A 27,643-nucleotide genomic window follows, 5' to 3' on the forward strand; every position below is an offset into this window, starting at 1 on the left:
ACCATGGCATGGACCTACCATATTTTGTAGTGTTTATTCTACTGGATACTACTTCAGGTTCATTCTGGAATAGGCAGGGCATAATTCAAACACTCAAAAACTTTCCTGAGTAACTTACCCAAGGAAGAAGCAGACCTATTTCTGTATCCAACTTCAAAGACAAAAATGAAATCACTTCAGACAAGAAATCTTCCTTCCCACAAACCCAGACTCCTGCAATAGAATGAGGCCAGTTTGCCAAACTTGGAGCAACTCCTTTAGTCTGTTCAGACAGGATACTCATTTTCCTTCTGTAGGAGACTGTGGGCAGGTCACTTTACCTCTCAGAGCTCTACTTCCCAACTTGCAAATGGGGCTAACAATCCTCACCCCTCAGGGTTGGAGTGACAACTAATCATCAAGCACCTAATACTTTCACAAATCTTGACTCGATTCTGGAGCTGTGCTTAGTACCAGGCATCCATAATGTCATCATTTCAGCTCCCACTGGTCACTAACAGATTATGGTCATCTGGTCCTCTGAGGTGGATTTTGCCGTCCTCCCCCCAACCTGAGACTCTGTCGTCCTCGAAGGTTTGGGCTTGAAAAAGGGTTTCATTAGTAACCGGATAATTCTGTGGGAGGCCCCCAGCAGTGGTTCCACCCCGCCGGGAGTAATTCTAGGAAGGTAATGTGAGCTGGAGAGACTGGAGACCCAGCTTCACATTTATTTACTCTGACAGCTAAATTGGTGAGCAAGGGGGAAATCAGATGAAAGCCATTTCAGAGTAAATACTAAATACACAATTTAAACATTCAGGTTGTGACACACAGGGAGAGAGTAAATGGCAGCACACTCCTGTCCTGTCCAGGGCCCTCTTCTCACCCTGTCACCTGGCTGGACATTTACCATTGAGGAAAGGAGCACAGACCAGGGTACAAACAGAATGACCTCAGCCAGGACTTCTCTTTCCTATTTACAATGCCCCTGGTAAAATGTGCAAACTGTGTGAATCAGATGATCTGGGAAGTGATGGAGAGAACTTTGGACTCAGAAAGACATGAAGTCCAGTCCTAGCCTGGCCACTTCCTGCCTGGGTGAACTTGAGAAAACTGAGCCTCAGTTTCCTTAGCTGTGGGAACATTGTCAGCCTCAGAACACTACATGAAATCATCAATGTAAGTTCTTTAGACTTCAAAGTATATTGCAAATGTCTATAGATATAGCCACTCAAAATCTCCCAGTTTGAACATCCACTCAGTAAATTCAAGTTGGCAGATATTTACGAAGCTTTTACTCCATCCCAGGTTCCAGCTAGGACCAGAAAACACAGAGGAAGGTGCCCTGGTCTCTGCCACAAAGGGCCCACAATCTTATTGAAAGAGAAAAGTTAGGAAGCAGTGTGATCTGATAAGGGTGACAAGGGGTGCCTTGGGAGCAAGGAGCAGGGGTGCTTGGCATGCCCCCCAAGTGGAGCACTAATGGAGCACTATGGAGATGGCCTTTTAGGGAGGTACTGAGGATTAGTTGTTGAAAATAGGCAAGGGCTGAAGTACTGAGGATTAGTTGATGTGAATCAGGCAAGGGTTGGATCAGAATGAAGACTGGGGACTCAGAAAGTGTGTACTGGGGTTGTGTTTAGGAGAGGAGGTGAAGGGGAGATAGAGGGCGGAGAAACGAAATGGGAAGTTTCAGTCTATGAATAGGTAGTCTCCACTGTCTCTGCAGATCTGCCTAGGATGGAGTCAAGGGTTCTGGTAGTTTGAGATGATGCCTAGTTCCGTTATACACTAGTTGTGGGGCTCTACAACAGTGACAAACTCCAGGAAGCTGAGTTTCCCATCTTAAAGCAGGACTAACAGAAAACCCATTTAGAAGTATCAGAGTATTCCAGAAATCTAAGACATATCTTTGTGAGTTCAAGGCCAGCTTGGTCTATAGAGCAAATTCCAGGACAGCCAGGGCTATATAGAGAAATCCTGTCTCAAAAACAAAACAAAACAAAACAAAAAACTTGATTCTAGGCTACTGAGATGATTCAGTGGGTTAAGGGACTTGTTGCCAAGCCTGATGCCTGAGTTCGATTCCTGAGATCTACATGGTGGAAGGAGAGAACTAAAACCTTCTTGCTGTCCTCTGATTGCCACACAGATGCCACATCCCACACGTATCCTCACAAACACAAACACACACACACACACACACACACACACACACACACACACACACACACACACAGAGCAGGTAAATAAATGCAACAACAACAACATTAATAAAATTGGTACTGGTCCAGTGTCTGGTAAGTACTTCCTCACCCAAAGCCATTGTCATCACTCTGGATGCATGGGTACAAAGACACTAGATCAATGGAGTCCTCCAGGGCTACCAGCCATCTAGAGAATTCTGCTCCTTCCACATTGCCCAGTCAACCTGCTGTACTCCATCATTTCAAATGTAAACATCACTTGACTACAAATGAGACATGTGTAACATGCTAAGGAATATCAGCTTCAAAATATAAACTGTGAGGAGCCACCAAAGGCATGTAGACGATGTAGTCAAAGTGGGGGTTTGTAGAGATGGCAGGCAGTTGATGTGAGGACAGATTTGAGGGTGTGGAGTGAGTCATGAGCTACTGCAAGGGAGAGGTGGTGAGGTAGCTGTAGGAACAAAGAATGGGAAGGAGTATAATGAAGAGATTTCTGGTTTATTTTTGTGTCTAATCACATACTATATAACTATGCATGACACATCCATTCCTAAACTGGCTTCACATATTAAAGTTATGTATAGTATTAGATGATAGTATCATATATGTTGTATACTTGTGTATTATATATGATCTTTTAGATGCATATATTAAATACCTGTACAAGTATTTTTATATTGTATGAGTCTAGTGACATCATATATGACTTTACCATGTAGTGGGAAAAATGGAAAAGCTAACTCTGGGGTTTCTAATTTCTAATTATTTTTTTCTATAGGCTGGAGAACTAGGGACAGGTAAAGAAGTTTAATAAGCTCAGTTTGGTCTGGTTATGGGGCAGGAGGTTTGTTCAAGAGTAAGTTCAGGAGGCTAGAGTTGGGAGGGTACTTCAGAGATGTCAGTATGGAGACAGACATAGAAGTCCCAGGAGCTGCTGAGATACAGGAACAGTGGGCTTGTCTGCTTTCTGGGAGGCACATTTTCCCAGATAAACCTTCCTTCATCTGCACACAAGGTTTATCTTCCTTTCAGTGGTGATCATTTTTAAATGACAAAGCAGATTATATAGTGATAAATGCTCAAACAGGTCTTGTATTCAAAAGCAGAAAGGTAGCAACTGCTTTGGTCAACCTTTAAGGATTTATAGAAAGATATGTTAGACAGGAAGTGGGGTGGGGGAGCATCACTTTCTCAGTAGAGAGTGTCTTACAGTGCTGCAGGCAGGGTGGCAGTGGTGGCAGGCGGATCTGGGAGATTCTCTAGTTTGGAATAGAGTCTCTTGTGGCTAGGGGGATGGCACATTGGGGCAGCCTGCAAAGGTGGGTAAACCTGGTTTATTCTACACATGAAGGTACTGGGACAGAACTTACTTCCATAACAGTTAAGTCCCAAGTGCTCTCACACCAAGCATTTGTTTTCTCTATCCCACCTGCTACTACTGTCAATGCACCTCTTAAATCCTTGGTTTAGCATAGGTGTTTTCTGGGAAATCATTATTTCCTTGCATCTGTTCCTGTGTTAGGTCTCCCCTCTGCTCTTGCCTTTGTCATAGTACACAGCCATACTTTATTACCCTTACACTCTTACCTGGCACAGTCTATGGCTGTGGAGTAAGTTTTCTTGGCTAGGGGCAAGAATAGGAACAGCATCTCAAATAGTGGAGGTTTTATGGAGAAAAAGACTAGTACCACTTTCATATTTCTACCCTAGGAACATTGCAGGATACATTAAAAAAAAATCTGTTTAGTCAATAGTCCTAGTAAAAGTTGGATTGAATGTGGAGAGGAGAAGGTCAAAACCCAGTGTCCTGTGGCCTGGGATAGATTCTCATACATGTGTGATTTTTTAAAAAGATTTATTTATTTATCATGTATACATTGTATGCCAGAAGAGGACACCAGATCCCATTACAGATGTCTGTGAGCCACCAGGTGGTTGCTGGGAATTGAACTCAGGACCGCTGGAAGAACAATCAGTGCTATTAGCCGCTGAGCCATCTCTCCAGCTCGTGATTTTTCTTTTTAAACTCAAGATTCAAATCTCTCTTCTCTCCAGAGATCACTAGGGAGAGCTTGCCCGAGAATGGATCCAACCAAGATGAAACACAATCCAGAGACAGACATCTGAACGTTATGATTTGAACACCTGGACTTTTCAGTTACTTGAGTCAATAAAATTCATACCAGAAGGTGGCTGGAATATTGATTTTTTGTCATAGGAGCTGAAAGAGTTCTCACTGGGACTGGCAAACTAACTCAGGCACGTCTGATGCCAGTGCTCTCATGGCTTGGTTTCCTCACATGCAGTACAATGATACCAGGGTGGGCACATTTTCCTCTTCCAGAGGCAAATAAGAAACTAGCAACAGGAAGCTGGAGAGATGGCTGCTCTCCTGGAAGACCAGCACCATGGTTCCTAGCATCCACAAGGCCACTTACAACTATCTCTAACTCGAGTTCCAGGGGACTTGACGCCCTCTTCTGGCCTCCGAGGGCACTTCATGCACATGGTACATACATATGCAGCCAAAACACCCATGCACATAATAGAGGTGGGTGGGGGAAGAAAAAGCAGTGATACCTATTGCACATCGTTATGTTATCTGCTTTCTGTATTTTCTGTAGATACTATAGCTGTGGAGTGGGTATGTTTCTTTGGTAGAAAGACATTTTCCCAAATAACAGGACAGTTTAGAGCAGGTAAGTATTTCAGGCTTTGATGGCCCATAGTTTTTTTTTTTTTTTTTTTTTTTTTTTTTTAACTATTTCAATATTGCTATAGTGGAAAATGTCCTGAGATATTATGTGGATTCATAAGGACATCTGTGTTCTAACTAAAACTTCCTTGGACCCTGATATTTGATTTTCATGTGCCACAAGACAAGAGTCTTCTGGTTTTCTTCCTCAAGCATTCACTTTCACAGCTATACAAAAAGAGGTAGCAGTGCCTACTTGGGTAGATTCTACCTAAAGCTCTTCTATTGTGCTGTTTGTCTTGCTATAATGAAGTACACGAGGTAGGCTACTTTATAGCTAAAGAGGTTAATTTCAGCTTAGAGTTCTGTAAGTCAACCAGAGGTCAAGGGATTGTATTTAGTGATGGCCTTCCTACTAACAGGGTCCTGAGGTTTACATGTGAGATATACAACATGAATCACAGAGAGTAAGCATGTGTGCATGCATCTATTTACTCCTCTTCTTACTGAGACAGGGTCTCACTATGCAGCTCTGGTTGGCCTGGAAATCATTATGTAGACCAGGCTGGCCTTGAAGTCACAGAGATCCACCTGTCTCTACGGCCTGGTGCTGGGATCAAAGGTGTGTGTACCACATCTAGCGCCACTGTCCCATCTCTAAGTACTTCACAGGGGGGGGTTCAGCTTCATCACAGGAACCCTTGAAGGACACACTGAAACCATAGCATCTATTAACTGTGTGATCTTACCTAAGCCACACCATCTCTCTGGGTTTTCCTACTTTCCACAAAGGAGATGGGATGGTCTTAAAAGTCTCTTGAACTTTCAAAACAACAGGATCCTGGTATCTTGATCGGCAAATTCATTGAGTGTGTGTTATGTGACAGGCACTGTCTTAAAACTCTGGTTACATAGCAGTGACAGTTCTTTCTTGCAGTCAACATTATATTTAAACAAAGAGACAGATATCAAATTATATAGAATGTTAGGTACTAGTAAGTTCTATTTAGAAAATAAAAAAAAAGCAAGAACTGGAAAGTGACAGGGATGTAATTTAAAAAAAAAATTTAAAGGTTTATTTTTTAAATTTATTATGTATACAATGTTCTGCCTTCATGTGTCCTTGCAAGCCAGAAGAGCGTACCAGATCTCATTATAGATGGTTGTGAGCCACCATGTGGATACTAGGAATTGAACACAGGACCTCTGGAAGAGCAGTCAGTGCTCTTAACCTCTGAGCCATCTCTCCAGCCCCAGGGATGTAATTTTAATGGGAGTTCAAGGACAGCCTCCTAATCACTTACTTACAGAGAAATGACCAGATGGTGTGGGCCCAAGTGCATCTCAGGCAACAGCAGCTGCTAAGGGACCTCTCAGGGAGCTGCTCCCTTGCACCCAAAGGAACAGGGAGGCCACATGGCTGAGCACAGTGATCAGGGATAAAGAGGCCTCAGGGTAGACAGGTAGATAAACACAAGTCATTTGGGACCATATGGATCTTTGGATTTTATTCTAGATGTGATGGAAAGCCATTGAAAGTGACTTTTATTTTTAAACCTTTAAAAGTCTTGCTATGGGGTACATGTTATCAATGGCTTTCTGGTCTTAAGTGGTTCTACTTCTGCCTCTCAAGTAGTTGAGAGTACAGACACATGCTACTGTATATAGCTTGAGAATGACATTTCAAGAGAAATCTTTAAAAAGGCTTCTTGGGTCTGGGGACAAGATCTGTTAGCCCAGCTGCTTAAGGCTTAAGACACAAGTTCAAGGCCTGCCTGGACTATAGAGTGAGACCCTTTCTCAAAATGAAAGAAACACTAAAAGGGATGGGTATGTAGCTCAAGAACAGAGCACTTGTCCAGTGCATGGAAGTTCCTGGGTTCAGTACCTTTAGTACAAATCCTCTCTATGGGAACAACTTTAGAGGCAAGGAATGATTAGCAAGGCATTGCAATAGCTGTGACTTGAGCAAAAAGAGGAGTGCTGGGTGAGTATTAGTCAGATTCAAGATGTTTGGAAGGTAGACCAGATAGGAGCAAGAAGGAAACAAAAACGACAAATTTTCGGGGTTCGAATATTTAGGAACACAGTGATATACACAGAAAATGTTTAACCCTTAACTCACAATGCAAGAATATCTTGTTATTTTATATACTGGTATACAAATCAGAGGTGAATGTACAGATTTGGAAATTAGCTGCTCATCTTCATAAACAGGAGACAGGCTGTAGAAGGCCTGGCTTTACCTATTTACAAGGTGCTTTGTGAAGCCTCTCCTTGTGTGATCCTTTGCCTGTACAAAAAGCCAACAGGTCAGTGTGGTGCTAATGCATCTGATGAGACAGGGGCTGAGACATGGACATTTCACACCTCCACCTCAGTATTCCCACCAAACAAATCAAAACTACAAGTGAGATGACTCTGACAAAATAGCAAACCAGAGAATAATTTCAAAGCACAGACACCCCCATCCCCACCCCCGACAGGGTTTCTCTGTATAACAGCTCTGGTTGTCCTTGAACTCACTCTGTAAACCAGACTGGCCTTGAACTCACAGAGATCCACCTCCCTCTGCCTCCCATGTGCTGGAATGAAAGGTGTATGCCACCACTGCCTGGCCCAGATAACCTCTTAAAAGCGGTCAGGTTTAGAAGGTATTAGAAGCTTCTCATTAGACCCCTTTCAGCATACTTATAATGTATACCTTCATTCTTTTGAAACTTCAACTTAGACAGTAGGACATCCTATGATACATGCAGCCATTTCAACTTCTCATTTTCCTTCCAAACAATCACCTGTGCCCTGAGACAACCTAGCCCCCTTCTTCAACTCTAATTGCAAAATCAGGCAGGCAAAGAGCAAAGCGGCCGGGTCCGGGAACCTTCTGAAGAGAAGGTTCTTAAAAGCAGCACATTACCTGGATCTGCTGGCCAACTTGAGCGGAACCAGCCTATCAGAGATCTGTGATCCAGTACATGGATGAAGGACGATACGACCACATAGATACTGTCTTGCGTTTATTCACATAGAGGGGTGAGAATTGGTACAAATCACAGACATTGTTTAAATACAAATAAATAGTTCTAGTTTCTAAAGAAACAACTCTAGATAATCCTAAGTATTTTCTAGGTTCCTATTAAAAATAGAAGGCTATTGGCTTCAAGTTCTATTCCACCACAACCCTTTGAGAACCTAAGGATGAAACGGTGAATACTATACTAAGAAGTCACCAGACAAATGGGAGCCAGTGTTCCCACTTTCCTGGATGGGTGGAGGAGAGTTTCTTGCATCATAGATGCACACAACTAATAAATTCAGGAAGTATCCGATATCTAAAGATAGCTAAAAAGACCAGCCTTGGGAAAATTGGTAAGAATTCCTCTGGAGCAGATCTGTGGACTCTAAAACCTCAGAGGTCAAGTCAAGTGTCTTAACCTCAGGGTGACTTGAGTTTCTACAATCCAAGTCATCATGGGGTGGCACCTGTGGTGAGTGACAGTGATTTACCCAGTGAAGAATGGTGCTGCTAATTGTACAGTCTGTCAGGTATGGCACCAAAATGATCGACACTGAGCTGAAGAAACACATACCCAAGGCTCTCTGTTTATGTATGTCTCTATACTATCATATTCAATATGTCCAAAGAGACAAAGATATCTGGGGGAAGCATGCTGTCAGAATAAGGCTCATCTTTAAGCCGTGTAGTCTTCCAAAATGACATAAAATATGTGGCTGTTATTATGGTCTTAGTGCCCAAGCACTGGCTGCTGACTCCTAGTGCTTACTGCACTGCCCTCCTTAGCTGCATAAGGTCACTCAGCCACTTCTCACAACCCCACAGAACTGTTAGAAAGTAATGCTGGAGAGTGACCAATATAGTAAACTTTAGGTTTTCCAAGAAATTTTGCTTTTCTACTTAGATTGATCATGATTTGATTCTAACTGGAACAACCTCATGCTATAAAATGGTCTCAGGTAATAAGTGTATTAAAATCCAGGTTAGTAATAACATTTGGTATTACAGAAGGCAAGGTTACTCAGACTTAAAACCATGATTGCCAAAGAATAAAAGCTGGATTTCCAAATAGATTATCTGCTGTGGTATAAAATGCTAAATTTGATTCTATACTTTGTTGACATAAACAATTTTAAGACATACACCACATTTTCCTAATTGAGATTTGGAAATAAAAAGCATAATTCTTAAACAGATTGCTACAACATTCACTCAAGGGATCAGTTGCTTTTTGCCAAGAATTCTTTTTAGTTCAACTGAAGGATTTCCACAGTAAATTCTCAAACAGTTCTAAAAATGACTGAAGATGTCTCTCACTTCCCGCCCTCATCCTTATTTTTTATGTTGAAAAGATGTGTATACATAAAAAGGTTAAAAGTTTTTGGTGGATGTTAATAAATTTAGTTTCCTGATTTAAAGAACAACTTTGTATGTTTGTTTTTCTCTCTGGCACACTGTGTTTCTGGAGTTACAAATCCAAACAAAGCAGCCAACTAGAGCAGCTCAGTGTTCAAATCACAGTTTGGACACATTCCTATTTATTCTGGATGATGCTCAGTTCCACACATAGTTCAGGGAAGACACATCCATATGAATACCAAACATGTTATGTTAGCAGCCCTAACATGTGACTGTGCTGTTGGCAGTACCATTCACATCTACAAAGTACAAAGGAGAAGGACTTCAAACATGGAGACCATTTGCTTTTGCTGCTCTGGTAATTCACCATCATCTTCGAGACTTCCAGGCTGTTCTAGAGTAAGGAGTAGTCCTTTTCTTATCTGGTGGTTTAAAGTAGGAATAAACAGGTGCTGCTGGATACTCTGCGTCAGGATTTTCTGCCATCATTTTCAGCTTCGCTTCAATGGCTTTTATCTTTGCAGTGACACTGGAAAAAGGACAGCAGAGGATCAGAATGGGGCTGGGTACATTCAGAAAACCCTTGCACCTTTTCCCTTCTCATGTTGATGTGCATTAGGGAGGCCATGACATTAAATTATGAACATAAACCAAGAAAAATAAAGTCTGAAAACCAATCATGTTTTTATAATATAAGCCCAGGCACAGTTTTGCATACTTCACATGGCCTTATACTGTTAGTCCTGAGACATAGACACCAGACGGCATCTCAGAGATTGTCAGAAAGCAGACAAAGATAGGATTGACAATGGCTTTAGAAGGTAGGTTATAGTTTTTATTTTGCAATTGTTAAATGGCTAGTGAGAGTTGAGATTTAGATACAAATTGGCTCAAAACCCCATGTTACTAACTAGTACACTAACTACCATACTTTTTCAACCACCAAGTAATATCAGAAAAAACTCTAGAAATCTTATCAAGTCTTTGTCTGTTTCTCTTTTAATTTTAATTTATGTGTATAGATGTTTTGCCTGCATATATGTCTGTGCCTGGTGCCTCCTGGAGTCTAGAAGATCCCCTAGAACTGGCTTACAAATGGGCTGTGAGCCACCATGTTGATGCTGGGAATCAAACCCAGGTCCTCTGGAAGGACAGTCAGTGTTCTTAACTTCTGAGCCATGTCTACAGCCCCAGGTTTCTTTTTATTAACAAATATCAGAGGGGCCGCTGGCAGTATAACCACTATATAAACCTGGTACATGAACTAGCTTGTTGGAGTCAATTCCTTAGAGTGAGATGCCATGCTCAAGCCTTTTTTTTTTTTTTTTTTTTCCCACTGTTCAAGGTTTATTTGGTGTTTTCATTGGCATGACACTTGGGTAGTTGGTTGCATCATCCATATGCAGATCTTACTTAACTTTCAAATTTCTTTTTTCAAGGCAGCCATGCTCAAGTCTTAATGTATGGGAGAGGGGCCAGGCCCTGCCCCAACCTATTATGCCAGACTATGTTTACTCCTCATGGGAGCCCTTACCTGTGAAGAGGAGTGGACTGGGGTGGGTTGGGAGGGGGGAGGTGAAGGAGGTTGGGAGGAGGTGAGGGGGGTTGGAGGAGAGGTGGGAGAGAGAACTGTGGTTGGAATGTAAAATAAAATAAAAAATAAAAAAATGGAAAAAACAAAAACAAACAAACAAAAAACCCAAATATGTTACAGTGCGCCAGATACCACCCTCAGGATTTTATGGGACAAATGCAGCCTCTTGGGCATAAACATGCCCAAGGTTCACAAGGCTAACAAACTGCAGGGCTAGGATTCCACATGTTTCTTTGCTTTTTTCTCTCCATCAGAGAGAGAGCAGCATAGCTCTGCAGACACAGAAGTGAGGGGATGCTGCATGAGCCATGAGGTGTTTAATTGTGACTGGGGTCACTGCAAACCCTGGACTAAAATGCAAAGTACCCAGGCATATTCCCCATTTTTCCATTCTTGATGCTGTCAGTGGTTTTTGTAAGGAGTGTCCATATGGTCTTCTAGAGATCCTCAAAGGGCAAACAAGGGTTGAACATTCCCATACATTTTCATGGGAAACAAACTAAAAAACTAAGTCAACAAGGGAACAGATGTGAGGAGACAGACTCTTTCCCTGCATGCAGTTGTTCAAAGATCACGCAGATCCCACAAATACATGCACTTTTTTTTTTTTTTTGCATCAGCAGTAGAAGTAGCCCTACATTGTAATAAAATCCTGATGTATCACTAAGATGTATTTTGTTTGGCGCTTCTTCTCCTAATGAGACAGCCAGAGCTTAATCTGTAGGAGTTACATGGAAACAACCTCCTCTACTTAGGCACAGTGGTAAATAGAAAGATGATAGCTGATATTCTCTGGATTGAAAAGGAGATGGAAAACACCAGTCTATCTGATAAACAAGCTGCAAGTACAGAGGCTGAGAAAATCAGGTTTGTTTTCTATGTAATTAATTTCAATTTCAAAATCATCTCCTCCCCTTGCAGTTTAGTGAGATGCTTTTAAGTCTCTGTGGCTCGGGGCACATCACATATAAGGAGGACATGTTTCCTTCCTGTCTGGTGTTCCATCCAAACAGGTATCACAGATTTTTTTTTTTTTTTCCTGATGCAGGGTTTCTCTGTATTGCTTTGGAGGTTGTCCTGGAACTTGCTCTGTAGACCAGACTGGCCTTGAACTCACAGAGATCTACCTGCCTCTGCCTCCCGAGTGCTGGGATTAAAGTGCGCCACCAACGCCCGGGAAGATTTTATAATCTAACAATTGACTGAGTGTAACTGTTGATTTCTGAATCATAGGTGTTGCTTTGAAAACTTTTTTCCTCTTTCCTGAGCAGGCTTTAATATATATCTTTACTGTTTTAACCTGGCACCATTTTGAAATAGTAAGTACAAAGATGGTCTGTTAGACGCAGACACCCACAGCTAAACACTGAACTGAACTCCTGGAATCCAGTTGCAGAGAGGAAGGAGTGATGAGCAAAGGGGTCAAGACCAGGCTGAAGAAATCCATAGAAACAGCTGACCTGAACAAGGGGTTGTTCATGGACCCCAGACTGATAGGTGGGAAACCAGCACTGTTCCAGACCTCCTGAAGGAGGAATTCAGTTTGGAGGTCTGGACAATCTATGGGGCCACTGGTAGTGGATCAGTATTTACCCCCAGTACACAAATGGACTTTGGGAGCCCTCTCCTCATAGAGGGATACTCTTGCAGCCTAGACACAGGGGAGGGTCTAGACCCTGCTCCAAATGATATGACAGATTTTGAAGATACCTCATGGAAGGCCTCACCCTCCCTGGGGAGCAGAAAGCAGTTAGGATGGGGGATGGGTGGGGGGCAGGAGAGGAGGAGAGGGAGAGGGAACTGAGAATGACATGTAAAAGAAGCTTGTTTCTAATTTAAATAAAAACAAAAATAAAATATGGGGAAAAAAAAATAGTCTATTAGGCCTGTTTTTTAGTTTTGATTCTGTTACTACCAGCATGGTTTTCTCAGCTTCAGGTTTCCCATATGTAAAGTGCTTTTTATGTTACTAAAGGATATATGCTGGTAAAAGACATAATAAAGTACTTATAAGTTCTTGCTTATATAAAGTTCAACAAATCTTGGATACTGTTATTGTTAAAAATTTCCCCTAAGCTATAGTGCAAAAAAAAAAAAAAAAAAAAAAAAAAAAACAACAAAATCCCCAACACCACATACACACAAAACTGCTGCTGAACCGCCCACTTAACTTCCCTTTTTCTACTCAAGTCTTATGCCCCTGTTTTGAATTAACTCCAAAGAAGCAACTGACGATTCATACAAAATGGAACAAACTATTATAGTTGCTGCAAGGGTACACATAATTAAATGTCTGCAAACATAAGGGAAGACATAGCCAGGGAGGAATTAGTATATGATGAGAACACCAGAGACTGATGTCTTAAGAATTCATGTTTTCAGGGTAAGGGCTATGACTGATGCAGTTGTCTCCCCAGAGCCATGCTCAAGGCATGGCACATTGTATTCTAGAGTAAGAGTCACCATGCTGCCTATGAAGGCATGGAGAAAGAAATGGCTGGCCTGTTGAATGACAGTCCTACAGATGCCACCTTACCTGAGGTTAGACTGAGTAGGTTCCGTGCTTGAGGATGGCTCAAGGCTTATGGGGAGGATCTTATCATTCTTGTTATGATCATATCTCTGAAAGTGAGAAGAAGAGTAAATTATTTCACCTGGGCAGGATGCATTTCTGACTGTAGTGCATGTTAAAACATGCCAGCCCTGCCTAGTTTATTTCAGTGTATTTTCAGACAATCTTAGGCCTGTTTTATATTTAATATTAATGCAAAAATCCTCATAGTTTTGGCCTAAAAGTAGTCAGTTTAGAAAAAGAAGTCTAGCCATCAGTCTTTACTGGGAGAGGAAGAATCTCACAGATGGTACAAATGCACAGCAGGGCTACCCTCTTACATTATTAAACTGCTATATATTGCCTCTTAGACTATTTGTTTTATTCAAAACACTTTAAGGGTCTAGAGAGATGGCTCAGTGGTTAAGAGCACTGGCTGCTCTTCCAGAGGACCCAGGTTCAATTCCAACCACCCACATGGCAGCTCACAACTGTCTATAACTTCAGTTCCAGGGGATCTGATACCTTCACACCAATACACATAAAATAAAGTTTAAAAATTTAAAAAAAAACACTTTAAAATTCTGGTAGATTTTGCAAAGTATCAAGCATAATATTCAACTCTTAATAGATCTGAATGGAGAAGAGTAGTAGTGACAGCATTCACTACTACTCCATTTGAATGTCAGTTTACTCTGAGTCCTTATGGGAATAGTACTGGGAAGTGGGCAGTGTGCCTCTGAACCTATGTTCATGTAGCTAAGAGCAGAGGCTCCAGCTCTGACATTGAGAATCTGCTGGCAGGACTGCCCAGACCCACTGTACTGGGAGCTGTCTCTTGGGACTGTTCTAGTCTACATTGTTCACCACCTCTCTGTCAGCTGGAACAGAATACCTTTTTAGAGAAAAAAAAAAAAAATGGCCACAGCTTTTCTAGTACTTTCCCCCAAGAGATGAACTGTAAGATGGGCAGGGCAGTGTGCCATTTCTCAGGGCCTGGAAACATACAAACCCACAACCCCACACTACAGTAACTCTCCAGACCTCTGGAGGAAGGAGACTGCCATGCTTTAAGCACACAGAGAAACTACCCATTTTTCAAGCATTTAGAACAATAAATACATTCAAACTCTCCTTAGAGATATGAGGCTGGCAATAGTCTATAAATGTCCACAGCAACTAATTTAAAAAAGTAAATAACTTTTTCCCTCCAAAGAATAACTCCCATTAAAAAAGAAAAAGACAGAGGTTTGAGTATACATATCAGCCACATGCAAAAATCAATCAAAAAACAGGATCTGTGGCCACGTGCCACAATAAAGAATCCTGCTCCCATCCTGAGAAGCTTTTCACAAGAAAAGCTGGACACGACAGAGCAGCAGGAGAGCAAAGCATGCTGCTCCAGATGAAGAGGCCGGGATACAAATGGAGAGGTGGGAGCTCTTCTTCAGGGACTTGGTTAGGATGAGGCAGGGTGCTGTCTGTCTCCCCTAGACTTACCTTGACTTGAGCGTGGGCCCATCGTACCACCAACTTCTTAGACAGTGCCAGCTTGCCATTGAGACACTGAATGGCTTGTTCTGCTTCCTGTTCAAGAGAGGGACAACAGTTAGTCAGAAATTCAAATGCTTATTAGTTATCTGTATTCTCAGAGGGGCTTAATAAGTTGCAGTGGCTGGGTTTCTAACCAAATTGCTTTTGGTAACTTGGCTAATGGCTTATAATTTCGAATGGCAAAACAACAGCATCTGAATTTTTAAAATTGAAACAAAGTTTCAAATCCTCTGTCACTTGTTGGCATTTGTGAGCTTGTTCCCAGGGGTGGTGTGAGTGTGTAGAGGGCGTGAGTGTGTGGCACACACAGGAGGTGCTTCTGAGTGTTAGCTGGCAGCACTGCCCCATCAGGTCTACCTTTTTACACACTTGCTCTAGCTGGCAGCACACAGACTACAAGGAACTGTGCTCTCTTCAGCAGCTCTGGAGCCACACCCTGGACTATGGCCTTATAGACAAGGCTGTGGAAGAAATCAGTCTGGAAAAAGCAGGAGCTAGTCCCCGTGTGAGACAATCTTACACCCAGTTCCAGAGCACAAACTCTTCTTCCCCTTCCCTATCAGACATAGCATAAAGTCACTCTAGGTTACTCCCGGAAAACCTGGCCATGCTTCCCCATCCTCATGAACTCTCTTTGCCCCTTGGGTATCCATGAGGCACTCAACCCACCTCTAGAAGGGGAGAAGAGGCCCTTAAGGAAGACCTTATTGGCAGCGTGCATCTGAGGCTGAGGAGTAATACACATAAGCATGCCAAGCTGGCATCACCAGTGAGTCTCTAGCACCCAGCAGTATAATATCCCACCGTGTATGAGGCACTGGCTATTCACCGGCCATAGCAATGCTCTACTACAGCATACAGAGTGAACATTCTTTAATTGCTTCCAAAAAAGGAGTGGATAATTAAAAAAACATATCATTTGTTGCCTATGATATCTCTAAAATTAGAGGAAATAAAAAAGACTCAGCACTGGTAAGGACAGATGATGCTCTTGTGCAGTTTTAGCATTACCACACATCACTCTGGTAGGCATCCGGGTAACTGTATTTTTTTTTTTTTCTTACTATGTAGTCAAGGCTGCCCTCCAACTCTTAATCTTCTCTCTTCAGTCTCCTGAGAGCTAGAATTATAGGCATGTACAACCATTCCCAGCTGTGCCAACTATATTAAGAAAAATTATGCCATTTTTTTTGACAGAATTTCTCTATGTAGCCTTAGTTGTCCTGGAACTCACTCTGTAGACCAGGCTGACCCCAAAATTAGAGATCTACCTGCCTCTGTCTGCTTCCAAGTGCTAGGATTAAAAGCATGTACCACTACATCTGACTAAAAATTATGCCTTTTGATGACTGCATTCATTGCATTTCCCTAAAAGCAGTGAATGTACATAGTTACAGCCATAATGAGACCCACTCCATAATATTTAGTCAGTCACTGGTGGTGACTCATATAACTAACAACTGGGGAACATGTAACACAAATCCATATAATACTATATAGTCACCAGAAATTATGAGTTTTTTTTTTTTTTTTTTTTTGAGACAGAGTCTCACTATGTAGCCATAGCTGGACTGAAACTTACTATATAGACCAGGATGGCTTTAATTCAGAGGTACTTACCTGCCTTACAGGTGTGTACCATCACACCCAGTAATCTGATGATTACTTTTTAATTGCACTCTAAGTCACATGTAAAATGTACACATTTCATAGTAGGCTGTGGTGGCGCTTGCCTTTGATCCTAGCACTCAGGAGACAGAGGCTGGCAGATCTTTGGAAGTTCAAGGTCAGCCTGGTCTATATAGTGAGTTCTATGACAGCTAGAGCTATATAGAGAAACCCTGTCTCAAAAACAAACAACAAAAAAGTAAAATTTCAGATACAGATCACTGCAGATCAACACGTGCTGCTGGCAGGGTTAGCTCAGGGGTACTATCTACGTAGCTAGCTAGCATGTACAAGACCCTGGGTTCAGCCAGGCATGATGGAGCACAGCCTTAATTCTAGTACTGAAGAGGAAGAGGCAGGCACTCTGTGAGTTCCAGACAGCCAGGGCTACATAGTGAGGTTGCCTCAAAAGAACAAACAAACAGACAGACAGACTGGCCCTGGGTTTAATCCCAACACCACAAAAATAAATAAAATTTGCATGCATTTATTGTTGAGACACTGAGAAAGATATATATGTGTTTTATTTGTGTGCGTGTGTGCATAAATAAAATGTATGCATTTGTGTAATTCAAGTGGTGTGTACGGGCCCGTGCATGTGTACATATAGGGTTCAGGTCAATGTTGAAGGCATTCTTTTTTTTTGTTTCTTTTTTCGAGACAGGGTTTCTCTGTGTAGCTTTGGAGCCTATCCTGGCACTCGCTCTGGAGACCAGGTTGGCCTCGAACTCACAGAGATCCACCTGCCTCTGCTTCCCGAGTGCTGGGATTAAAGGCGTGCGCCACCAACGCCTGACCTATGTTGAGGGCATTCTTCCACTGCTCATTTCCTTTTTTTGTAGCCTCAACTAACCTGTTACTCATGACTGGTTAGACTGGCTGGCGACTTAGCTCAGGGGATTTGCTTATTCCACTCTCTGTCCCCAATCCTGAAGCATTGAGATTACAGATGTGTGTCACTATGCCTGACCTTTATGTGGGTGCTGGGGTTAGAACTCAGCATCAAACAAAACAAGATAGGAAGGGCAGCTGTCACATGCTCAACAATGGCATCCCAAATCATGTAGTCAGTAGGAACCAGTCACCTTACAGCTTGAGCCCAGGGAGAGGAAGCTTGTGCAAGCTGCATTACTTGAATTCACTAGTGGAAGTATTTTACCTGTTAGTCCTCAGTGTGAGGCACATAGAGAATAACCAGACATGACTCCTGTACATGAAGTCTGGTGGTCAAGAGATATAAAAATGATTGACAGAGTGCAGACTAGTAGAGGGCGAGGGAGCTCAATTACCTGCTTAGTTTCAAAGTTAACAAAACAGTACCCTCGGGGCTGGCCTTCCAAAGCACCCGACTTGTGGAACAGGAAGTCAAATTGCTTCACCTTGCCAAACTTCTGGAGGAGCTTGAGGAGGTGGTATCTGTGGAGACAGAAGAGCCCATGAGGCCACTCCAGGGATGCTGTTGGCTGTTCAGCTTCAAATGTAAGATAAAAGAGGGAGATAATGCACCTTAGGCAAAAAAAATTCTCTGGCCACTGCCCTATGCTTTCTTGCAAACTGCTGTATTATTTTATTTGGGAAACAGGATTGTTCGCCTCCACTTGGAATGGGAACTAGAAATGTCATGCCTATGTGCCTGTCCCAAAGGCACAAAATACCCCCCCCCAAAAAACCCCAAAACATACCTAACAAACAGCTGTCTGCCCACAAGCACCGTTTGTTTTTCTTTTCCAGAAAAGCTCAAAAATAGTGTTTATTTATTTATTCTTTAAATTTCTTGACAATGAAATAAATAGAGTATCTCTAATTTCACAAGAAACACACACACACACACACACACACACACACACACACACACACACACACACACACTCACTCACTCACTCACTCACTCACTCACTCACTGTGGGGTATAGGCAAATAAAAAACAGAGTCAAGGAAGGAATTTATTGCAGCAGAGGTTCACCAAACTATCACTTGCCATCCTGCTTACCCTTTTCTTGTACTCCCCACTCTTAGAACTCATTTGGTTTCTATAAGACTTTTGAGTTGTTCAAACAGATGTGACCTTAGCAGGTTGCTGTGGCCGACCTACATTCTGACTTCCTGTCTTACGATGTAAGGGTGAGACAAACCAACAGCTCTCCCATTTCCTTTTCCTCTGGCCTTCCTCCTGGCACCCTCTAAGCTATTCAAATGGAATCAAGGCTTTCTCTAAACAATGCTGTCCCCTTGATACTAAAAAGGTATCAGCCCACATGCTAAATCTGTTACTACTCGGAATTCTGCCCCACAGGGAGTCAGTTAAGTCCTTGTGGGCACATTTATATTCATGCTGTCTGCTAGGAGAAACCAAGATTTTATTCTTGAGCAAGATCTCCTTTGGGAAGCAGAGACAGGAAATACATCACACGCTGCACTAAATCTGGCACTAATGTGCATCAATAAGCAAGTCCATTATAGTTAGTCAGGTGTCTGATACCACTGTAGAAAGATACAAGACAGGTCTAGTATTGGGATACCATGAAAGGCTCCCAAGCCCCACTGAGGAGAGTAATCTGGTCCTTGGACTGGTTTTGAAAAGGAAAGCAACCACAACCCTGTGCTTAATTACTATCTCCCATCAGGAGACCCAATCACCCAGTGAGAATGCAGGACTCCTGGGGGGAATTGAGAGACACCTTTAGTATAAACCTCTGTTCTTGATTATCTGGACAGGCAATACAGCAAGGCTGAGTCTCCCCCACAGGCTTTAATCAGAGCCACACCTGCTCTTACTATACCCATTCAAACCTTCACATCATGTCAATGCCATAGAATGGTGGGTCAAACCCATTTAAAACAAAACAAAACTTAAGGCTACTATGGCATAGCTATCTTTTCATTAGCTCCGTTCTGCTAAATAGCAGGAAGGTAACTCGACTGGCATTTCCTAGGAAATGAATTTTAATTTACTCAGGAAAAAAATGCCAAGAGATTATTCATTGTAAAACTAACAAACACACGCTGCCTGAGAAGTGTGACCTTAAGATTCCAGGAACATCTGCTTAGGTCTGTGTCTTTCAACTTCTCTAGGATTTCTTTTCTTGTTTGATAATTTCTTGAAATTATCGGAACATTGAAACAAAAGGAATGAAATGTTTACTACTTTGCTTCCTGGAGATGAGGACTGCAGGCTCTGATAGTGAAAAAAAAGCCCGAAGCCTCTTGCTTTCACATCTGCAAGTACTTTTATCTGCTGCTGGGCTATGGGAGCTCAGCCCTCAATCAGTGGCTGGCTTTCCTTAATGAAACATGCACCCTGCTGCTTTCAGGAGAGAGAAACAGTATACCCACCTGTCCCCTACACACTTCTGTAACCCAATCAGTGCTTTCTTCTCCTAGTGAGTCATTAAAATAACCTTCCTGCCTGGTGGCACAGAAGCAATCACCTGTACAAATACCAAAACAAATACCTACTATGTGTTGAGGACTAATTAGGCATCAGGACCTGTAGGTGAATAAAAGTGTCTTCCAGGCCCTCAATGCTGGTTAGAGGACAGCAACGAATACACAATTGTGAGCAGTTGTACATTTGCATATAGATCACAAATGTGCATGTGTACACACACACACACACACACACACACACACACACACACACACACACACACACACACACACACACACGGAAAGCTTGAGAAAGGGGGATATCTGAATGCAGCATCAGTGTGAGTGAACCCCATGCAATGAGAAAGGTGAAGTTTGACTTATTGGAAGAGAATAGATGGGAACTGGAGGAGAGTGGGTAATAGTAGTCAGGGAATTTTGATTTGATGTTACAGGAAGCAGAGAGCCAATGAAATGACCTTTAGGGTTTTCTTTTGAAATTACTCTGAAAAGTCTTTTTGTCCTGTGCCATACACCTTACTTAATGTTTTATTGTTTCAGAGTTAAGTAAGCAAATAATATGCACTGTTTCATTCAAGCCATAGTCCATGAAGGAAGAGTATGAAGTAGGTTGAGAGAGACAAGATAGAACCCTGCTGTCACAGGCTCATGCATCTACTCCCATCGAGTTCTGATTTATTCAGTCAGTAGAAAGCCAGCACTTGAAGGACACTTGCATTTGGCTGGCTCTCCACCTCTTGGCTTTTACGTTTAATCAATGTATGGCAAACTTCTTCACCACAAACTACCCCATGGTCAGTGGTGACTTGAGTTGTTTACTTTCCTCAGGCAAGACCTCTGGGGCACAGGCCATAGGTTTGAGCCGTGTCACAAAACAAAACTAGCACACACCCCAAAATCATCTTTACTCTCCACTTTTCTTCAATTCCTGGTTTTTGCATCTCAGTCTTACCCAGAATTGCCAAGTTCACTGTCCCCATCCATATGACAGCAGTAACAGTTGAGTATCTCCTAGAACCTGTAGTCCACCCCCCACCCCCACCCCAATTCCTGTCTTGGTATCAGGTTCTTGTTAACATCCACAGTGACTTTCTTCTAAAGGAAATTTAAATTGTCTGAATACAATGTAAAGTATCCATCATTACCTGACAGTATTCTACCTATCCAACTGCCTTCTTTATTCCAATTAGTACTTATCCTTGCCTTAAGTCAACAGGTCCTTTCGGCTTACATGGAGCCATCTTTCTTACGGGGACTTACACACTTTTATTCATGATTTCCTCTCTGCTTGGAAGGCACTATTAAAATTTCCACTGATGTTCTCTCTCACAACTTCATATAACGCAAAGGTTACTTACTTATTTTACAGAACACATTCAATGTCTGAATAAGAAAGTCAGTACTGCCGGGCATTGGTGGCACACACCTTTAATTCCAGCAATGGGGAGGCAGAGGCAGGCGGATCTCTGTGAGTTCGAGGCTAGCCTGGTCTACCAAGTGAGTTTCAGGACAGTCTCCAAAACAATACAGAAATACTGTCTTGAAAAAAACCATAAAAAAAAAAATAGAAAGTCAGTACTAAGGGGTTGAGATGGGGGTGGGGAGATAGGGATAGGAGGGGAGAGACAGGGAACTGGGATTGACATGTAAAAGAAGCTTGTTTCTAATAAAAAAAGAAAGTCAGTATTTAGGTACAGCATGTCAAATCAACATGTGAGGACACTAACTCTTTGGCTGAAAATACTGGTGATATTTAGAGATAATTTCTAATCTTATAGCCTGGGTCTCACAGAAACTTGTAAGTTTCCACATATCTGAATTCAAAACAGGATGCTTCAGGTCAGGATTATTCAGTTATTCCAACTATCAGAATATCTGAGCAAAAGTGCACGGAATTAAGGAGGAGGAAACTAGAGCTATCATAAACTCCTTTGTCATTGAGCCAACCCATGTAACTTTCCTCTTCTTATAAAGTGTGAATCTTTTCCCCTCACCTAAGCTGTAATGAGGTGAAATAGAATTTCACACAGTATTAGTGTGTGAGTAAAGTGTGTGTGAGAAAAGTGGAGAGTAAAGATGATTCTGGGGTGTGTGCTAGTTTTGTTTTGTGACACAGCTCAAACCTATGGCCTGTGCCCCAGAGGCCAGAAAGAAACTTTTCTGTTATTTAGTTGAACATTCTCACTTTACAGAAACATGAGGTACAATGAAGCTGAGGAATTAGAACACAGTGGAAGTACATGTATTTAGGCTTGACCATCTCTGTAAGAACAAGTGCCCATCACTCCCTCAAGACTCCAAGATCTACTTAATTACATGAATGCTTCTGGCATGCAGTTCAGTCCTAGAGCAATTAGGTTTCGACAAGACAACCACTCTAAGTTCACAAAAGCTCTACCATAAAATACAGCAATATTTGTGAGTGATTACATTTTAATTATTCACGTAGGTTCACCGTATCTACCCCAAGCACTGATTGACAACTGTTTTTGAAAATAGATTTTGTAACAAATTAGTTTAAGACAAATCATTTCAAGGTAAGGAAGTCATAGAAGGAAAACAGAGAAAATGGTTTTGGCAATACAGAAATGGACTGCTACACGTGGAACACAGTATTTCTAGCCAGCAAGGCCCTGACCTACACTTGGCATTTAATGTTCACTTTTGACTGAAACATCAATGGTAAAGTCTTAATCGAATGTTCCTATTAAAGATGTTACTTAGGAACACATTCACATACTTCCTACGCCATAAACCCAGAGGCAGGTGCCCTTGTGAACCCTCTGATGGGCAGCAGGACACAATTAGCACAAGAGTCTCATTACCTGGAACTATAGCCAACACAACCAACATTGTTTCCATAGATTTCCATTCAGACAAGGAGAGGTGGGAATGGAAACCACTCTGGGGAGCCCCCCCCCTTAGAGCCTGGGTTCTAAATGATGGAAAAGTTAGATGAACAGATATCAATTAAGAGCTTATGCTGATTCACACATCCATCTTCAAAGTCGTAAGAGCAGATATTAAATACAACCACATTCCAGCATTCCCATGACATGAAGACAACATATCTTTAATAGCTCTGTAATTTAAGTGGGCACCCAATGATATCTGCAGTGTCTGATTTGAACTTTTGCAGGTTTAGGAGCTAAACTTGGTGTTGTGATGTAAAAATCACATCTAAAAGAGATCCCATCCTTAAATACACTTCATCTCATCCCAGACTCCAGTAGGTTCCCTCTCTTATTCTCAATTTAGCCCCACTGAGGAGGAGTAATTATAGGACTGCTGATTTGTTCCATACTCACTCTAAGTACTGATGCCTTGTAGGTCAGTCTACTTATCCTTTGCTATTCTGCCACCAACCAACACCTTCCTCCCTCAAATCAAGTAGTGGAAAGAAAAACCTATTAATTCTCTGCCAGGATATTCCTTTTCACTATAATGGCTCTGATGGAAGAGTGGGAGTCAGGACTATTATATTCAATTAGTATTGTGATCTTGGGCAATGTAATTCTGCCTCTTAGACCCTCATTTCCTTTTTTGTAAGGAAAGAGAGTTGGATGGTATCAGGGGTTCCCAAGTGATCTCAATCCATGGAGCTTGCTTCAAGATTGACAAAAGAGTGGCAGCTGACACTTCAGCACCTCTTTTCCTTCCTTGGCCCAAGCAGCTCTTAAGTCTTGTTTTACAAGTGGTTTCTTTCAGATTTAGTTTATCACAAGGCTTCTCTTGTTTAAGCTGCTCAGCATGGTGCTGGGGACACAGCAGGCACTCTGCTCATTTAATGAATGAGTGAATGCCAAAGGGACTAGGGTGATCTCTAAAATCCCTACCCACACTCACTTTCTATGGTTCTGTGGCTGCTTAAAAGCAGTCAGTCAAATGGGGCCCAAATGTCTATTTGCAAAGATCCCAAGACTGTTTCTTGTTCCTCCATTCCGAGAGACAAAAATGTGCCTCAGGTTGGCTCTAGAAAAATTCCTCATAACCACTGGGTACAGAGTCAAACAGTTGGCAAAGAGTTCTACTTTTTGCTGAGGAGAAGGACGAAGCCTATGCTTGAAGGAAATCCAAAGTTATGTCCTTACAGTTGTGGAGTGCAAATGTATGAAAAATGGGAATACGCTAAAGCAGCATCAAAGGAAAATTCAAACCAAATGAAGGGATCAGGATGCACAGCGCTGCTCTGCAGTCCCCGAGCATCTGCAGCAGACACTGCACCTCTGCACACAATTAACTAAGTGATCAGGACTTACTCTGTGATTTTGGGGTCCAGGTTGCCAATCCATAGTCGGTGTCCTTCCTGTAGAGAGCCCTCTGAAAGGATGGATGCGTTCTCCAGGGGAAGAGTTTTGGTTTCTGCTTCCATCAATCTCTAAGGAATACTAAAGGCAGTGTGAGCATGTAGGCAGGGGAGTGAACACAAGGCTTCACATGCAATTCATCCAAGGAAGGCACACTCTCTGGGCAATCCTTCAGAGGCCGGCTGTTTCTAACTGGGGCCTCAGACTAGTTCCCTGGGGACAATCCTTCTAGCAACCAGAACTGCCATTTAGGATAAAGAGAGTCCTTTGTGGTTGTGTGGAGAGTCTTGAGTCTTCCTGAGGCAGGAAGCCAAATACTCTATCATCACAGGATATTGGGAGGGGGGGGCAAGAAAGCACCAAGAAGACAGTCTTGATGGTGTTGAAGGCAATGGGGAGGGAAGAACAGCTTTTGTTCTTGGAACAATTCAGCAAAGGGAGGAGGTGGCATAACAAATGTGAGCACAGACACCACACTGGTCTTACATTGTTCCATTTCCACTGAAACTATTTTTCTAGGTGCCTCAGGTTTTCTGTTCTTATTTATTTACTTTATTTTCATGGGGGGGGGTGTTGTGCATATCATTTAAAACAGGTAGAGCTCAGAAGATAACTTTCAAGAGTTGGTTCTCTCCTTCCACTTTTCCTTGGGCTCTAGGGATTGAACTCAGATTGTCAGGCTTGTATGGAAAGCACATTTACCAACTAAGCCATCTTGTCAGTCTAGTTTCTTCATGTTTTAATATAAACTTTGAAGGGCTGGAGAGATGGCTCAGCAGTTAAGTACACATTTTGCTCTTGCAGAAGACTGAGGGGTTCAGTTCCCAGCACCCACTTGGTGGCTCACAGCCATCTCTAACTTCAGGAGATGCCCTCTTCTGACTTTTGCAGTGACTGCATACATGCAGTGCACATATACTGATGCAGGCAAAAGACTCATGCACACAGAGTAAATAAATCTAAAAAATTCGTAAAGAGAAACCTTGCTTTGCTTACTAATTAAGGTTGCTACGAAGAAATGAGCTGATAGATGAAAAATGAAATTTTAATAAATCTATACTATAATAAAGGAAAAATAAAGGGACAAGAAAAATAGCAGGCCATGCCAGACTCCAGACCTCCCTGCTAGAAAAAACAACAACAACAATAAAAAAAGTCCATGTGCCTTCTATATCTAGAAGTGCCTCAGAGCTCAGTGCTGAGGGGAATAGTCCCTATCCAAAGAATGCTTATATTTGAAAGGAGAGCAGAATTAAATTTTTTAAAAAAGCAAAAGATTGAAGTAATTAATGGCAGATACTGTAAAAAACAATGAGAAGGATCAAGAGACTTGGGGTTGCACTGCTTTAGACTGAGTGGAGTTAGATTTTGAGTGCTAGAACTTCTGATGTTCTTAGGTCTAAAAGCAACAGTAACAACAAGAGATACTTAAAAACTGCCAAAGATGCCATGTTTCAACTGGAAGAATACAAGACAGGGGACTAGAGATCTGTATTCAAAATTGACTTTTCCAATTACTGTGCCTTTAGTTCAGTACCTCCCTTACCTATCTTCCTCACATCCTCTGTCTCTGCCACTTTCCTTCCTTCCCATATAATGTGAATGCAATGTGTTGTTTATTTTTTTGCCTATGTTTCTAAAACAATAAAAGCTCCTTCAGCGCAGGGCCTTGCCTGCCTTGAGCATAGTTCTACGCCCAGCATGTAGTGCGATGCCTGGCTCAGAGTTGGTACTATTTTCTTAGCGAATGAATGAAACAAAGTCAATTACCTTCTTTCCAAAGACGGAAACAATTATTCCTATATCACATGGCTATTTTAAATAAGAATATATATATGACAGCTCAGCAAATGAATTTTTGAAAGTCTAATAAGGTAGTATGCAACTACCAAATCTTTTGGGGTTTGCAATGGAGACAACTCCTTAGAGTAACAGTTCATAAAATGCCTCTCCAGCTATCCCTCGGAGCTGAGTTGTGTCATCTCTAGAAGCCAGGAGGGGACTGGGGTCGCTTATCCCTAAACACTACAGCCGGGTCAGGCCAGGAACCAGGGTTTCCAGATTCCTGGCTGCTAAGGTCACTTATGGGATTGTTATTTCCGGGCCAGGAGCAGGACAATCCGGGGCGGGGCCTAGAAGCCAGCTGGTGTCCGCCAAGGTCCCCACGGCCAGGTTGGCGTTGAGCTTCGGCTACTCACCTGCTAGCCTCGGAGCTGTGCCTCAGCTCATGTCCCGAAAGCAGGTTCCGACGCCGGGGTCCGAGCGAGAGACGCGAGGAGACCTCAGCCGAAACGCCGCTCGCCGCCGGGCCGCCCGTGACGCGCTACGTCTGCGCCGCCGCGCCGCCCATGACGTCATGACGCCCGCACCTCCTCCGCTGGCGCTCGAGTTTCTCTGTAATCCAAGCTCTAGGTGGTGAGTGACGTCCAGGGGGTCTCCGGGCCCGGGTGGGGCCCAGGTGCCAGGGGCGCTTTTTCAAGGATCTTGGAGGGAACCTCGTGGGTCTAGGCTACCACGCGTGACCCGGTCAGCGGAGTCAGGCTCGACCTTGAGACGGGGCCGGGACTTGTGGTCTCTCCACCTGGTCAAGGGTTGGGGCGGGGCTCGTGTCACTCACGCACTCACCCCGCGTTCGGAGCCTTGCCGGGGAACTTGGCAAATAATTCCTGATATTTAGGACGTCACCTGACAGGGATATTGCCTCTTCCGAACGGCCCTACGCGCGGAAGTGATGAAGACACAAAAACTCAGCGCTATCTTTATTAGGGTTTCTAGGCTCCCCAGTGATGGAGTTTAAATGCTACCCAAGCCTGAGTCGAACGCCTGGGCTTTTAAAATCGCCACTCGAGGTCTTGTGGGCAAACAGTTGTCATTTCAATGGTGCTTCAACATTTCCACTACTCTGGCAAATTTTACAGATGAGATTGAGATCACAGACTTAGGAAGTGCTAGAAGCAGGACTCTTGCCTAGGCCGTCTTTCCCGCCACGCACCCCCCCCCCCCGTTCCTGTCTTTTTTATCAACTCATACACAACTATTTGTCTTCTGGTTGGATGAGGCAGTAAGTCAGAAACTTGGCTCAGTAATATCTGTCAAAGTGGGTAGCCATGAAAACTCCAGCACCACATTCATCAGAAGGACACTCAACGAGGTTGACTAATTTTGCCATTTTCATTACCTTATAGTATTCCAGCACCGTCAACTTGACCTTCTTTATGCTTATTCTTCCAGAGAGTGGTACTTCTTCCTTTCCTTAGCCCCACCACGAAATCTCAACATAAGATAAAAGGGTGGACTCCTTTTGAATGTTGTAGTCGGATGGC

General features: G+C 42.7%; 3 protein-coding genes across 6 annotated transcripts in view; 1 reads left to right on the plus strand and 2 right to left on the minus strand.

The window, feature by feature from the left end:
* Dennd1a (DENN domain containing 1A) overlaps positions 1 to 27,643 on the minus strand; it is a 1,920,886-nt gene that overhangs the window by 358,712 nt on the left and 1,534,531 nt on the right.
* Rbm18 (RNA binding motif protein 18) lies at positions 9,404 to 26,654 on the minus strand. 2 transcript variants are annotated; one of them, XM_027423597.2, is made up of 6 exons: positions 26,519 to 26,654; positions 24,273 to 24,401; positions 17,916 to 18,042; positions 14,905 to 14,991; positions 13,390 to 13,475; positions 9,404 to 9,788 (listed from the first exon to the last, which is right to left on the minus strand). In XM_027423597.2, exons 2-6 carry the CDS (start codon positions 24,383 to 24,385, stop codon positions 9,629 to 9,631), a joined length of 573 nt encoding a protein of 190 aa, XP_027279398.1. In that variant the 5' UTR covers positions 24,386 to 24,401; positions 26,519 to 26,654; the 3' UTR covers positions 9,404 to 9,628. The 2 variants fall into 2 exon arrangements, with proteins under 2 accessions (XP_027279398.1, XP_027279399.1); XM_027423598.2 differs by having other exon boundaries at positions 24,273 to 24,391; positions 26,519 to 26,644.
* Mrrf (mitochondrial ribosome recycling factor) overlaps positions 26,591 to 27,643 on the plus strand; it is a 57,796-nt gene continuing 56,743 nt past the window's right edge. Inside the window, exon 1 of one of the 3 annotated variants that reach the window (XM_027423595.2) lies at positions 26,591 to 26,735. The gene's annotated coding sequence lies outside the window, so the exon portion shown is untranslated. The remainder of the gene's footprint in view (positions 26,736 to 27,643) is intronic. The other 2 variants (XM_027423596.2, XM_027423593.2) reach the window with 2 other exon arrangements.

The sequence above is a fragment of the Cricetulus griseus genome, chromosome 6 (assembly GCF_003668045.3).
Source record: "Cricetulus griseus strain 17A/GY chromosome 6, alternate assembly CriGri-PICRH-1.0, whole genome shotgun sequence".
Taxonomy (NCBI): Eukaryota; Metazoa; Chordata; class Mammalia; order Rodentia; family Cricetidae; genus Cricetulus; species Cricetulus griseus.